The 15715-nt window shown below is 39.8% G+C and overlaps 1 protein-coding gene across 3 annotated transcripts in view; it reads left to right on the forward strand.

Annotated features, from left to right (window-relative positions):
- LOC100893812 (leucine-rich repeat-containing protein 15) overlaps window positions 1-14136 on the forward strand; it is a 59025-nt gene extending 44889 nt beyond the window's left edge. For all 3 annotated transcript variants that reach the window (XM_011676979.2, XM_003725963.3, XM_011676980.2), the window contains one exon: window positions 11350-14136. In XM_011676979.2, the coding sequence (XP_011675281.1) occupies window positions 11641-13707 (2067 nt within the window). In that variant the 5' untranslated portion in view covers window positions 11350-11640 and the 3' untranslated portion in view covers window positions 13708-14136. The remainder of the gene's footprint in view (window positions 1-11349) is intronic.
- Window positions 14137-15715: the final 1579 nt, after the last annotated feature.

A 15715-nucleotide genomic window follows, 5' to 3' on the forward strand; every position in this document is an offset into this window, starting at 1 on the left:
CCAAAGATGAAAAGTAAAAAGAATGCATCATCTTGGTCTCATTGTGATGGAAGACATCAGGGGATTCTGGACCTTCTCTTGACATGACTCAAAGGACTTAAAAAGCGTCATCAATTCATGATGGTATACAGGAGCTATGATTGATGGATGCAGTCCGTGATTGTCGGAGCAGTTGGGTATCTAGGGGAGGGGGACGGGGCTGGGGGTAACCAGGGAAATATGGTCTTTATCTCGTGGTAGCTTAACAGACAACCACTGATATGAATGCTATGGCTGTCAGTACTCAGTGGTGAATCGGGGATTTAAGGGGGTGTGGATAGGGGACTCCAAAAATGTAATTTATTCACGATGGCTAAATAGATAATGAATGATTGATGCACTTCGTCGCTGTCAGAATTGGAAGGCATATCCAGGGTGTGTCTGTGTGGTGTGCGTGTGTGTGTGTGTGTGTGTGTGTGTGCGTGTGTGCGTGTGTGTGTGTGTGTGTGTGTGTGTTGGAGAATGGGATTTTTTTAGATATTCACATTTATACATGCATATATTTTGTTTAATAAGAAACAAGAAATGGAAAACAAAACTCTCGCGGACGTAAAATTGTTGTTTTGCATGTACGGGACGATAAACAATCCCTTCTAAAAACAGCATAACAACAATTTCCAGTATTACTCGTTATGAAATCAATTCAACTCAAGCTCAGTCGAAAAAAATAGAACGTAAATCGACAAGAATAAAGCGGTAGATTAAATAGAACGCTATTTGGCCTTTCTTTATTATTGCTAATGATGCTTGCATGCTGCAGCACAGTGGTGTGACGTCATTCGCACACGACTCCGATCTTTGAGAGTTAACCAGCTTTTCAAATTGAATGAACTCGCTCAGAGAATGAGCGGTTTGAAGGTCAAATCGTCTTCAATAATATGATTTGTGACGACGAACAGGATAAGAGATTCTCACTGAATGGGCTATTTTGGTCCATCGTCAGGATTTTATGTTTTAAGGAAAATATCTGAGGTATGATTTTCTTCATAAAAAGAGACAGGGCGATCCCGGTGGCTCTTCCCTTTTCAAATTCACCTTTAAAAAAAAAATCCTTGTATACACATACCGCTTTCTATACACTTTCTTTAAGCAGAGCAGTGGTGTAAATGGCTATTATAATAATGGATTAGTGTACTCAAAATCTGTTTGCTATATAGCAGTCACAATATTGGTAATATCTGTTTGTGTTTCTTGTATTTTTGAAGAAGTATTTTTTTAGTATATTTCTGTGTCAACTGCATTTAACCGAAGAAACAAAATTATTATTAATCGATTTGTAAACAATTTGAAAAATCACAGTTTTTGCAGTAACGATCGGAACGTAAATCCATTCCATAGATACTTGCTAATAGTGATCTCGTCGCAGCGAGGAGACATATACTTTTGATAGATAGACTGATAGAGAAAGAAAGAGGAAGGCAGATGTAGACTGAGAGAGACATAGGAAGAGAGAGAGAAAGAGAGAAGAGAGAGAAAGAGAGAAAGAGAGAGAAAGAGAGAGAAGAGAGAGAGAGAGAGAGAGAGAGAGGGGGGGAGGGGGGGGGGGGGGGGGGGGAGGGATGCGTCTGATAGATCAACATTGAAATCATTTTTCTCTATGCCTTAACTTTTTAAAACCCAAATTGAGGAGCACCCAAATTGAGGAAATTCAATATTGATTGTAAACACTCATCCAAATCTTGAAGTAAATCCTTGTTTAATTCTTGCAATGAAGTTAAGGTGAAAGAGAAATCAGAGAGAGAAAGAGAGGGAACACAAGAAAGCAATGAAATTAAAATCCCCTAAGGTCTAATGACTGTAACACCTGCATTACCCTATACATAACATCAATAGTAGGTTTATATTATTACATTAAAAGCAATGATTGATGGGAGAAAAGGAGGGAGGGAGGGGGAGAAGAAGAAAAACAGATGACATTGGTGCTAGAGAGAGAGAGAGAGAGAGAACACAAAAAGTAATGACAATAAAATCCCCTAAGGTCTAATGTAACACCTGCATTACCCAACCCGTAACATGAATAGTAGGTTTATATTATTACATCAAAAGCAACGGTTTTATTGAGAGAAAAGGAGAGAGAGAGGGGAGAAGAAGGAAAACAGATGACATTGGTGTTAGAGAGAGAGAGAGAGAGAGAGAGAGAGAGGGGGGGGGATACAAAAAGTAATGACATTAAGATCCCCTATAAGATCTAATGTAACACCTGCATTACTGTCCCAATCCATAACATGAATCCATGTAGTAGGTTTAGATTATTATATCAAAAGCAATGGTTGATGAGAGAAATGGAAAGAGAGGGGTGGAGAAGAAGGGGAAAAGGATGACATTGGTGTGTGTGTGTGTGTGTGTGTGTGCGTGTGTGTGCGTGTGTGTGTGTGTGTGTGTGTGTAAGAGAGAGAGAGAGAGAGAGAGAGAGAGAGAGAGCGAGGGATGACGTGAAAATATCATGGTATCTCTAGTTCCAGCCGACGTCGGTACCTTTGGTTTTTATTTCCCTTCGATGAAACCGAATCTGACTGATCCATTTATTTCAGCTTCATAATGGACCGAAGATGACACGGAGGTTACAAACCCACAACTATCAGATTACCATTACAAAATATCCCTAATGGTAGAGAAGCCGAGATTCACATCGGAAATTCAAGATGGAGTATAGAATAAGAGAAGAGGGGATAATGAAAAAAGAAGGGCGGGAATGTAAGAAAGTGCCGCCAGCGCAAAGCGGCCCAGAAAGCGGAGGCGTAAAGAGAAATGATCTACAAGACTATAGCTTCAATACTATAGGAGGACGTTAACATGGCCACGCAATTTTGCTGAAACTTCTTTATTTTCCCCTCACTATTAGAGCAATGTTACGATGTATTCCACTTCTCCATTATCGGAGATATACATTATACATTTCCTTTCCATATCTTTCGAGGAGCAATGTATTAAAAAGATTTACTATTTTGAGGAAATGACGAATGGTTCAAATTTACCTTGTCTATTACATGTTTTACCTGATGAATGTTGGTTTAAAGAGTCTAACCTTCTCCATTGTCTAAGATTTACAATATTCGTTTAATAGTCTCTACATTTAATTTCGGACTTTTGTTCTAGGATTAATTATTATTATGGTAAAGATTGAAAGATTGACAAATGATGAATTAAAGACATTTTCAATGTTTAATATCAGAGTTAATTTCGTTCTTTTGCTCTCGAATTTATCCATTCAGAGGCGGTAGGATATTTTCTGAGATTTATGCTAGAAACCCGAATGTCTCTGAACCGTTTGGTTCACATGTACCCATTATAAAACGCAATCTAAATCTCCGGAGCATGGTAGAACTAGGGCGTATAGAATTTAGATAGTCAATGATGAAATTGGATCATCAATCAAATTTGTAATTTGAAAAAAGTATTTTCCATCATGGTGAATAAATACAGTGTATCAACATTGAAAATACACTTTGTAGCTGTAATGAGCTCCACCTGCGCCAAAAATGAGCCGGGACTTACAAGACCTCTCCTCACCATCTCCCTCTCCCCCCCCCCCTCCCCATCCTCCTCCCACTCCCCTTCCTCTCCCCCAACCCCTCTCAAACAAAACAAAACAAAAAATAAAATGGAATTTTTTGCGATGCGCATGCGTCTATAAATGCGGATGTGGAAAGCCACTCTTTATTTTACTGAGTAATGTTTTTTCCCTCTCGTTTATCTCTTGTTTCGATATCTACCCAAATTTCCTGGGGAGGTAAAGTAGAGCGGAAATTGCTTGGTTGACAACTGTGCTTGTTTGAGGGGTAACAAGACAATAATACAGTATAAAAAAATCATCTTAGTATGCAAAAGAGAGACTTTCATTTATTTTTGAAGTGGAATATTCAGCCAAAACTCGATCAGGGATTTCCATATTTATTGGAAGATTTTAGGATGAGATAGTGGAGACTTTAATTTCCATCTGCAGCTAATCTCTGGATGATCATCTGAGGGGAAATATTGATCATGTCAGACGTACACTTCTGAAAACCAATTAATAAAGTTAATTAATCTAAATTTTGAAAAAGGTAGACATATTGTATAGACGACGAAAAAGGGTAGTAAAATTGGGAAGGAAAGAGAGAGAGAGAGAGAGAGAGAGACAGAGAGACAGAGAATATAGATGATATGCATGTATAAGGAGAAGGAAATACAGATAAAAGATTCTCTTTTTTAATGAGAAAATTAAGTAAAAGACAAAAAGAGAGAGCCAGATATATTCAAAGATAGAGAGAAGAGATGTGAGGAAAGGGAGAGTGAGGGAGAGTGAAGGGAGAGTGAAGGGAGAGTGGAAAAGAGGAAGAGAGGAAATGAAGATAGAAATATAGGAAGAAGGAAAGGGAGGGAGGAAGAAAGGAAGATATATATATATAGAGAGAGAGAGAGAGAGAGAGAGAAAGAGAGAGAGAGAGGGAGGGGAGGGGAGGATTTAAATTTAGTAATTGTAATCGATATCAAGTGAGAAGATGCTAATTATTTCAATTAATTTAATTTAATTATCTAATGTACTTTTCTAACCCCTTTTCGCACCCTCATCATAATGTACGCAAATGAATCTTTATACCAGAGGGGTTCAATAACGAATCATTCGGGTCAGAATAATAACTAGCACTTTAAGGATATAGAATTATTTCGAAGTGCACCGCATCAGTTTTAACTATGAACTAGTTGAGGGTTTAAAATCAGACATTTAATTCGTCCCTATTTTCACGAAGTGACGGTAGTGAGGAAAATCGTCACGCAAAGTGAATGCAATTTTTCACTACCGTCACTTCGTGAAAACAGCGACGAATTGTTGTTGTTTCATATCTACCTTAGATGAGTAGAGTTAGTTCAGTTTCATCGAGGTGTTTAGCTTGAGTAGAGTTAGTTCAGTTTCATGGAGGTGTTTAGCTGGAGTAGCATCAGCCCAGTTTCATGGAGGTGTTTAGCTGGAGTAGCATCAGCCCAGTTTCATCGAGGTGTTTAGCTGGAGTAGCATCAGCCCAGTTTCATGGAGGTGTTTAGCTGGAGTAGCATCAGCCCAGTTTCATCGAGGTATTTGGCTGGAGTAGCATCAGCCCAGTTTCATGGAGGTGTTTAGCTGGAGTAGCATCAGCCCAGTTTCATCGAGGTGTTTAGCTGGAATATCATCAGCCCAGTTTCATGGAGGTGTTTAGCTGGAGTAGCATCAGCCCAGTTTCATGGAGGTGTTTAGCTGGAGTAGCATCAGCCCAGTTTCATCGAGGTGTTTAGCTGGAGTAGCATCAGCCCAGTTTCATGGAGGTGTTTAGCTGGAGTAGCATCAGCCCAGTTTCATGGAGGTGTTTAGCTGGAGTAGCATCAGCCCAGTTTCATCGAGGTGTTTAGCTGGAGTAGCATCAGCCCAGTTTCATCGAGGTGTTTAGCTGGAATATCATCAGCCCAGTTTCATCGAGGTGTTTAGCTGGAGTAGCATCAGCCCAGTTTCATGGAGGTGTTTAGCTGGAGCAGCATCAGCCCAGTTTCATCGAGGTGTTTAGCTGGAGTAGCATCAGCCCAGTTTCATGGAGGTGTTTAGCTGGAGCAGCATCAGCCCAGTTTCATGGAGGTGTTTAGCTGGAGTAGCATCAGCCCAGTTTCATCGAGGTGTTTAGCTGGAGTAGCATCAGCCCAGTTTCATGGAGGTGTTTAGCTGGAGCAGCATCAGCCCAGTTTCATCGAGGTGTTTAGCTGGAGTAGCATCAGCCCAGTTTCATCGAGGTGTTTAGCTGGAGTAGCATCAGCCCAGTTTCATCGAGGTGTTTAGCTGGAATAGCATCAGCCCAGTTTCATCGAGGTGTTTGGCTGGAGTAGCATCAGCCCAGTTTCATTGAGGTGTTTAGCTGGAGTAGCATCAGCCCAGTTTGGGAATACTATGAACATCGGGCTCGATTAAACGGATGTTAGAGTGACCTTATTTCTGTTATAGGATAATTTTATGTGTTATTTATACAAAGAAGATATTACATAATTCTCTTTGATTATGTATCGCATGATTGTAACAAAAGTTATCCTGTCAAAGAGACTGTTCTTCTTTTATCGTTAAATAGCTAAATTACAGTTTCTTATTTTTGTCGTCAAAATTAATAGCTAAATTATAGTTTCCTACCCGGGGTTGTATATACCTATAATAGCTCTTAATACATCGATTATATCTCTAAGCGCTTTACATATATATTATTACAGGTATATAAGCACATCATGCAGCATTTGGACAAGGGAACTAAATGAAGAATGAAGGTGATCTCTTTTATTCTATAAAGAAAAGGAACATTAGCCACTATGCAATGTTAAATGTAATGATGACGATCACGGCAATGGGAAAACATCTAATCATTCGTTTTCCAGGGATTATGATTGTATAATGTTGTTATGACAGTAAGAGGGTGCATTGAAATGATAGCTATAATGCCCGTGAGCTTCTGCTTTCTGAAAGTACTAACCGAAGCTTAATATAAGCATAATCAATCTAATAGTGACATAGACAGCGGTCTCGATCGTTTGATCCAGATTGCATGGTCATAATACTCGGGTCACATTGTTAAATCGACTCCAAATCTAGCGGTAGCGACATAATTATCCCTAGTCATTAAGAGTAATGCAATTGTTGTTGTTCGGTCTGTTGTTGGCAGGAGGTCTGGCGCATCAACGTGAATCGGGTAAAAGTCGAAAGATTTTCTTCCTTCTTTTCTGGCAGGATTCTTTACTTCAAAAGAGATTTCCTTTTTCTTCAAGAAGGTATCTGTTTAGAGAAAGAGAGAACAACTCTTTCTTTTTTTAGATGAAAGAATAGCTTCTCGTTGTCAGGTTTTGCAGAACTTCAAACCCACTTCATGCAAATGCTTGCGTTGATCTACGGCGCAAGAATTCCCAAAGCCTGACGCCATCCAATACTTGCTCTCGTGTAGCTGGACTGAGAAGTGTATGTAATATAGCCGCTCTTTCTTATCGATGCATCCACCAAGCTGCTCCCCAACGGGCCGACTGTGTAAGGTTACATTTTAATTTGTTTACCCTGCACTAACCCTATGCGCCGTCAGAGTACGGCAGATTGCACTCCTACGTCCATCTTCAGAAGAGAATTCTCATAGGTTTCTCCTCCCGCCCCCCCCCCCCTCCTCCACCTCTACTGCCGTACTCCAAGAAGCCAGATGACTGTAATCCTAAGCCCAATCATGTCTCAAGTTTTCCAATCCTAATGGATTTGGTAAACAGCCCTTTTCAGAGGGCCAGAACTCATTAAACGGCCGGATTGCCTGGGCTGTGTGCACGTGCGACCGAAAATATACAAAGTGTGATTGATTTTGGAATCTCGTGTTTCTGATGGCGGGAACTTTTTCGGGCGATGCATTCGTGCTTCTTTCACTCAACAGACAGGTAAACTCGACTTCAGTTCGTTCATGCTTGTCTGCCAGCCTGTCTCAAAATAGAGAGAGAGAGAATCTCCCAGTCACTGTCTTACTTTGTGCATATTTAAACAAGATCTTGACCAAAATTGGAAGGATGCAAGCACGGTCTGCGTCGCATTCCACCGTCCTAAAATACTCACGAAAGTTCTGAACAAAGTTCATATATCCTTTTCTCATGTTGTAGGGAATGGGGGTATTGGATAATTCGAACGAAGCCAGCCTGCACTTTCTAAATTCTTTGCAATGAGATCTTTGAAGCGCTGTAGTATGTCTTGCACGTAGATAAAAAGAAAAGGGAGAATGTCGCTGCCTTTCTGTTTTCGGTAATATCTCTCAAATATATACCATGGTTTTGCAGTGCATTTTCGCGAGGTCCGACCTTCAAATACATAATTTGAGTAAAAAGGAGAGCCAATAGTGCACTGAAAGTTCAAAAGATTCGAATTTACAACAACAAAAAAGGAAATTATTGCTATGCTCGTATAAAACAAAACAAGAATATCTAGTTATGCTACTATAGAAACATTATAAATGTTGTTATTTATCGATTCACGCACTGCTACATTGTGCACTTTAAGATTAAAACAAAAGGCCCCAAAAGGCTTGTTAGGTGAGGATTTTAGATGATTGTCATTTGGATATCCGTAGGTCTGGCAAAACCAACACGAGATCTTATAGAAGCCGACCAACAAATAATGATTTCGTCATTGTTGTTACCAAGAACACGAAATGACACGCATTCCTATCATACTTACTTCCAAAGATGACATACTTTAGTTCATGCATTTTTAGACAATTCTCTCAGAACTTCACAATTACTGTTGAGCATATCCAATATTTTTGTCACATATACCATGAATATGTACATTTTCACCTTAAAGATTTCAGTGTCATTTATCAGGCCTAAAGAAAAAAAATTGGGTCGGTCGGTCGGAAAATCTTTTTTTTAAAACTTTTTTTTAAAACTTTTTTTTTCCTCTTTGGGCTGATATCTCTCAATTTTGGAATGCTTTAATATTTTTTTTCTCTAAAAAGCAGTAAGAAAAAAAAATTGTTTAAAAAGCCGACCGTAGATTTCAAGATTTTGGAGTCGGTCGTAAGGGGCAATACCACACCTTTTTTGTAGGCCTCATTGACTGTTTTAAACTGATAGATTTTCCGCACTTCCACTTTAATTGACTCCTTTCACAAGTACTTAAAAACACACCTCTTCAATAACTGATATAATTATTTTTCTTCTTTTGTTGATTTTCTGTATAATAATAATAATGATAATTCTACATTTATATTGTGCACAACTCTGCCAACATAATTATAGGCACCCTTGGCGCACAGATCAACAAATCAGCCACATTACAATTAAGTAAAAGGGCATTACTTAAAATTGAACTGAACTAGGATATTACAAACTGAAAAGGCAACAAATGGTCAACATAGCTACAGATATGCTACTAGTAAACCAAAAGTAATAAAACAAATATTCAACCTGGATAATAATCCTAAGATTAGCATTTATTTGTCATGTAAAGGGCATTAGGCAATACCGTTACTATGGATTTTTAAGCTATATAAAAGAAAAATCAATTGTATGTATGGGTGTGTGCATGTATGTATGTATTGTTGTTATTATTATTATTATCATAATTAGTATTAATAATAATAATATTAATAACATAATTTATAATCATAATTAGCCTTGCATGCGCAGATAGGGTTTGTGCACCGTCGCACTTTGATGCTTCATCCGGCAGGAGTGGGTACGTCATACTAGAAGGCTTTTTGTCACGAAGTAATTACTACTCCTAAGCGCAGTCGTAGCAGCAGGTGTGATGTGAATTGATACGCTATTTGTTTCAGAGGCACAATCAACCCGTACCCCCTCCCTCCTTTATTTTAAGCCAAGGGACATAGATTCAGTACTCAATTCCATGAATGTACCGCTCCCGGCCTCCTTTCAAACTTAGCCTTAAAGGTGATGACTTTTTTCTTTTCTTGTTTCATATAACAAAATCCTGGACGCGCCCAGGGCTGGATGTGCGTGATCCCAAGATTAATCAATTCGAAGGCCGAATCTAGATTTTAATTTGACCGGATTTTGAGAAATTGAGTTTTTCATGGGCATTTTGAGAAAGTGCCTTTCTCGTGGGCATTTTGACATCTCCAGTAACACATCCAATTACAGATTTGACAGAGATGCGTTATGACGACTAACCTTTGATGATGGTTACTAGGAAATTATCATTTTAGAGGCACAAAATAACACCTAGGGCGAGAAAAATCGAGCTGATATCCAAGGAAAGATAGTATGACATGAATGTAACAGATATTGTAAATAACTGGAACCCCATCCCCACCCCCACCCCCACCCCCACCCCACCCCCTCCTCCGAAAAATAAATTCATCAAATCAAAGAACAATACCAAAAAAGAGGTGTCGTACTCGAGTGGTTTTAAAACTTGACCGGAAATACATTGGTCGTGGTTTCTATCCCCGGCGCGGCAAATGTGTCCTTTCGAAACATTAATTTACATTTGCCACTCTCCAGCCATGTGTTGAATGTGTACCAGTATTATAGGAAATTATTATTTGAGTAACATGAGCAACGACGTCGGTAGCCTAGCTACATCTGTGGTAATATTGTAGGGTCTTGAGCACCTTATACGTGGTGGATATGTGTGGTATAGAATATCCAATATTATTGTTATCATTATTATAAGTAGTAGTAAGTCTAATGATCCTTCTACTACATTAAGGGCGAGAAAGATTTTTTTAATTTTTTTTTATCTAGATAGAGAGTCAAATAGATTCGGGCTCGAACGTAAATGTAGGCCAGTTCAGCATGAAATAATCAAATTAATTAATCTCCCCAGTGCCCCATGTTGAATTGCAGACGGAACTCTGAGCTCAATCTATCACATAGAAAGTGCTTTCGGACAGTGAAAACTAAAGATTTTTTGACGGACCTGGGAACTATACGATCATCGCCAAAATCTAGACGCAACCTCTGGCACAGAAAGATTACAGGGCTTAATATAGTTAGTTAGCTCAATGATGGATCGAGTTGAGCATAATGAGTCGCAAAGTGCGTCATGAAAGGTTTTTAGTTGACTCTACTTGATGGTCATGTTTCAGCCAGTAGCATTTCCAGTCTAATGTTACGAGTTTTTTGAGCGTGAGGATTATGAAAAGTCCAGACTTGCAGTCAAATCGCCATGGGCTTGCGTCCTATAATTATGCTGAAAAGGCGAGCTTTCAAAGATTGGATACCATAAAGAAAGCTTGATAAAAGCAACTTGAGTCTATAATGTGATAAAAATGTCCCCCTTCATAGGCCAACCAGACTGTTTACTTGCATCTAGGTTTTAGCTGTGAGCTATTTGTAGTTCTACACGATATTAACGTCAAACTGAGGAATGTCTCGTATTATAATGGGTGTACGTTAGGAGCTATACCCTGCGTGAAGAAAGAATATCCAACTATGAGGCGTATTAATCGATGTACCTAGCCTTATTTTGACCACATTAATAATAGTACCACAGCCATTCATAAAAAAAATGAAGTAAAAGCCATTTAATAACAAATTTTCTTTAAGTTCCAGATAAATTATGTATATCTTCCATATTCATAATTAATATGTTGAGCAACTTTTTTTTTCTCAACATTTCACCAATTACAGAAACCCTGTTGCTCAAGAATAGAAACATGCTTCCTTTTAATCTAAGTCCACGATTTGCAAGTTGTCTGGTTGATAGTTTGATTGCTTGTTATTTTCTAGTAAACCTATATGCCCGTTTCTTGCAATTTGTTCAAAAACAAAGATGCTACCATTTCTTCTCGAAAAAAAAAAATCATAATTCCTTTTATTTCTTGTTTCCATACTATCCAGGGTGCCAACAGAGGGAATGATGATGCAGGTATGATGACAGAAGACATATCAACAGCTACAAAGGAAGATACATAGATGCCTTGGAAATGGTGAAGGAACCACTCGAAATGAAGGAAATCTATAAATCCGCATCAGTATACAGCTGCTATTGACACTTAATACTCGAAGTGAGAGAGTGCTACAAACCAATGGTAGTTTTACATAAATAGCGATGTAAACCGTGCAAGATAAATAGGCTAAAGGATAAAACGATTGGGCACCTTTCCGGTGTCGAGATATATTATTTATACGATGAAATTGCACGCGTCGCCATGGAGCGTCGGTCGAACGATTATCGTATGGTGTTTCCTTGCGCTATTTCTCGACGCGGTCCTCGCAAGGGTCTCCAGGACTTTCCCGTGCCCCGAGGCGTGTTTATGCGACCTGATCACGCTTCGGGTGGACTGTTCACGCGGTGGGTTCCAGGGTCTACCCGCTTCTGTGCCGCCAAACACAAGGATATTACTCTTTCAGGAGAACAGCATAGGAAACGAGCTCACCATACCTGTTTTCAACATCACAGCTTTAGTTCGCCTTCGGCAGTTGTCTCTTGCCAACAATTCATTGAGTTTCATTAACTCGTCAGTGTTCCCGAAACAAATAAGGCTGATCAAACTTGACTTTGCCAATAACTACCTAGAGGGCGTCCCAGCGATGGTTCGTGAAATGCGATTGCTCAAGCAGTTACACCTCAGCCATAATCGAATATCTAGTGTTAGTAACAATGATTTACCGCCGTCTTCTACCATAGAGAAGTTATACTTGGATTACAATGAAATCTACATCCTTGAGGATGGTGCCTTTGCCGGTCAAAAGCGGCTTCAAAATTTATATCTGGCGGAAAATCTCATCAGCAATATTTCAACTGGTCTTTTCTCGAGACTCTCAATGCTCATGCAACTTGACTTATCATACAACGACATTGGTGCCGATTTAAAAACGCAATATGATTTTCTCACTGACGACATTCCTACTCCTAAAAGTGTCGAACTTGGAGTTAGCTTGCAACCGGGTCTTGGGCCTCCAGTAAACTTCAGCGAATGGTTTGCACCAAACGGCGCTCCCAAGCTAGAGTTCCTGAACTTAGAAGGGAACATCATAAAGACTATTGCCCATGATGCCTTTAAATTATTCCCTGTATTAACTTCGCTCAACCTGGCGTATAATCAGTTGGTAAGACTGCCACCACATGTACTACACACGTTAAGCAGTCTCCAAATACTCGACCTAAGTGGTAATAGATTAAGTGAATTGCCCTCAGAGCTATTCAAGAAAAACACACGCCTTCAAATTTTGAACCTCAACAGCAACTCCTTATTCAGTTTACCAGGTAATCTGTTTTATAGCGTTGAAAAGAGCCTTTTAGAGCTTCGGTTATCTGAAAATCATCTTCATAGTGTTTCTTGGATGGAAATTGGTCTCCGCCATCTTGTTGAACTCGATCTTTCCACAAATGCTCTGGCCGATGTTGGTAGTGCTGGCTTCACACATCTTGTCAGTTTACGGGGACTGTCCCTTCAAAATAATCAGTTTGGTGATATTCCAAATGTGCGGAATTTGACGCGACTTCAAGAGCTTCGCCTGTCAAACAACTCAATCAAGAGCATTTCATATGATGCATTCGATGGGAATGTGGCGTTAGAACTGATTGCAATTGACGACAACCTACTCGTGACCTTTGCCATGGAGCCTTTTGGGGGTCTACCGTCGCTGCAAACCGTCAAAGCCGGGGGGAACCCCATCAATTGCGACTGCAACGTCAAATGGCTGGGCAAATTCGACTACGATACTGCAAGTTACCATTATTATTACAACTATGATTATGCAGAAGAATTGGGTATACCTCACAGTACGTTCCTCACGCTTCAAGATTGGATAGCACCCATGAAGGAAGAAGTTATATGCGCCAGACCGAACCTGGTTAAGGGTCTAACCCTTCAATATGCTCTCTTTCAATTCTCCACTGATCTTATCTGTAGCCACTTTGCGAACCCCAGGAGCATCATGGTACTCATCCTTACGTGGTTTCTCATCATTATTGTCTTTCTCATTTTGTTCTGGGGTAGGACGTTCTGGATGGCCCGGAAGCAGTTCGGCAGCTCCAGGCCAAAAATTGCCAAGGAAAAACCCAAGGATGAGGACGCGTGTTACGTCATCTCCGCTGTATCTAAAAAGGCGGGAAATGGCCAGTATCATTTGCTACCGGATCAGAATGAAAATGAGCCTTTGGTATTCCTTTCAAACCATGAAGATGAATCGTGTAAATTGAGGACATTTGACAGGAACAATACAGAAATATTCATTGAAACCACCGTCTGAACTTAACCGATTTTTACAAATCTCAGATGACAATTTGTTCATCCCTTTTATTTGGGTGTAGACTTTCAGTGTCTATCCTCGCGTGTGTACGTTCATATCAATGTTGATGCGTGTATAATTATGCTCGGCAAACATTGTGACTAAAATATTTACCTTAAAAGGAGATGAAGAAAAAAATCGTTCTTTTAATATGTTCGCATCCTTACCCTCCTCTGATTCTTGTACCTTGGTTGTCATTGCAAGCAATAAGAATTAATTTACAAATGTGGGATTCATCCATTGCCCATGACATGTACATTTACATTTACGGTGATTCTAGGGAGAACGTTTGGTATCTAGTACGTAGTCAACGATCACAGATACATTCCAAAAGGGTGTTATACGCATACTTTATTAAAAACTGTGTCACTGATGAAGAGTCTTTTGGAATCCCTAAAGGGCAGTTTTGATTTTTTTTTTCCACCGTAGTTTAGTAACTGCATGATATCATCGGGTTGGTCGTGAATATTCATTTGGTCTTGTGGGTGATGGTCCTGTTTTGTCACCCCTTCTCCGGTCCGACACCAAGAAGTTACAACACCTTCATTTACAGTTTTTTTTTATATGCTTTAGACTGAATTGTGAAAATAACCCCCCCCCCCCGGTCCCTTGGCACGCGCCCTCTCTGTATACAAGCCTAATATCAAAGCAGAAAATTGAAGTAGGGACATCCCATTCGACCGACAGCGTTCCAGACCGACAATCGGTCTCGCAAATCAATAGGAAAGTTGTCAAAAGACCTACGAGACCGACATTGTCAGTCCAGTGGGCTCTTGGTCAATTGCGCTGCGACAGAAAGGAACATAGGAGCGTTGGACTACTGAAGGGTGACGGACCATAAGGGTATCGCAACACAGTGATGTCGAAATAGAGAGGTGAAACCAAGTCATTCGTGCACCTTCTTACTCCCTAGATGTTTATACCTCAGACAAACATCCTTATCGTGATTCATCACAAAAACAGTCATACAACAACTGAAAACTTTTGTTTATGATCGTCTTAAAGTCTCACTCGCGAGCTATTGGAAGAGGGGGGGGGGGGACGTGTGCCCCAATCGAATGGGAGAAAAATATGGGAAACGAGAGAAAGGAGAGAGTCCCCCACCCCCACCCGCCCTTCCGTCCCCTCCCGTTAATCGACGGCCCTGTTCGTCTGTGTCCACCCGTCCCTTCCCCTCTTTACACTCCGCCACTGAATATGTTAACATAAAACACAATTTCAATAATAATCAATACCATGCAGCAAAATAGACCGCATTTGCAAAACTCGTACACTATGCTCTATAATAAGCTACGGAAAACTGATACGCCATTTTAGTTGCTCTTCGTTTCACTTCATCCCCATTTCAATATTGCGGAATACTCTCCCGCGAAATCTAGCGGTCTGCATTATTATGAAAAAATAAACTGATCTAATGTTTCCGCGGAAAGTTTTTTCGAATTCATAGGCCTATCCGTCCATCTTTGCACATTCTCATCGATTGAACGGCGGCTCACGGGTGATTTAAACATTCCACTTTTATATCAAAGCTCAATATCCTTGATAATGTTTCTTTTTTAAAGTCCGTCTGCACCCTTCCCCATTAAAAGATGAAGCCAAGATGATGCTTTGTTTATAAGGGTATTTTCGGGGGAGAAGTGGGAAAATGGAACCTTTGGTGGGCTACTGCTTTCTATGTTAGAGCCGTCGAATAATTGCTCGCGTTATAGAAGTTCAAAGACCAAGCACATCGATCAAGAATAAATTTATGAAAAAGTTATTGACTGCATTGATATCATTTCTGAATGATTGGGTTCCCATCAAAGATCACTCTTATTTTTAAGTCGATATTTTTTTAAACACAAGTGATAATTTGTCCCTGTAATTATATTCCGAGCTTTATTTCATCATATATGTTTAGAATTTTGTTTGCGATTGAATAGAGCTGTTTAGGGTAAGGGAACAATGTGGGCTTCATATTCTATCTTAG

The sequence above is a fragment of the Strongylocentrotus purpuratus genome, unplaced genomic scaffold, assembly GCF_000002235.5.
Source record: "Strongylocentrotus purpuratus isolate Spur 01 unplaced genomic scaffold, Spur_5.0 spur5_scaffold_9, whole genome shotgun sequence".
Classification (NCBI taxonomy): Eukaryota; Metazoa; Echinodermata; class Echinoidea; order Camarodonta; family Strongylocentrotidae; genus Strongylocentrotus; species Strongylocentrotus purpuratus.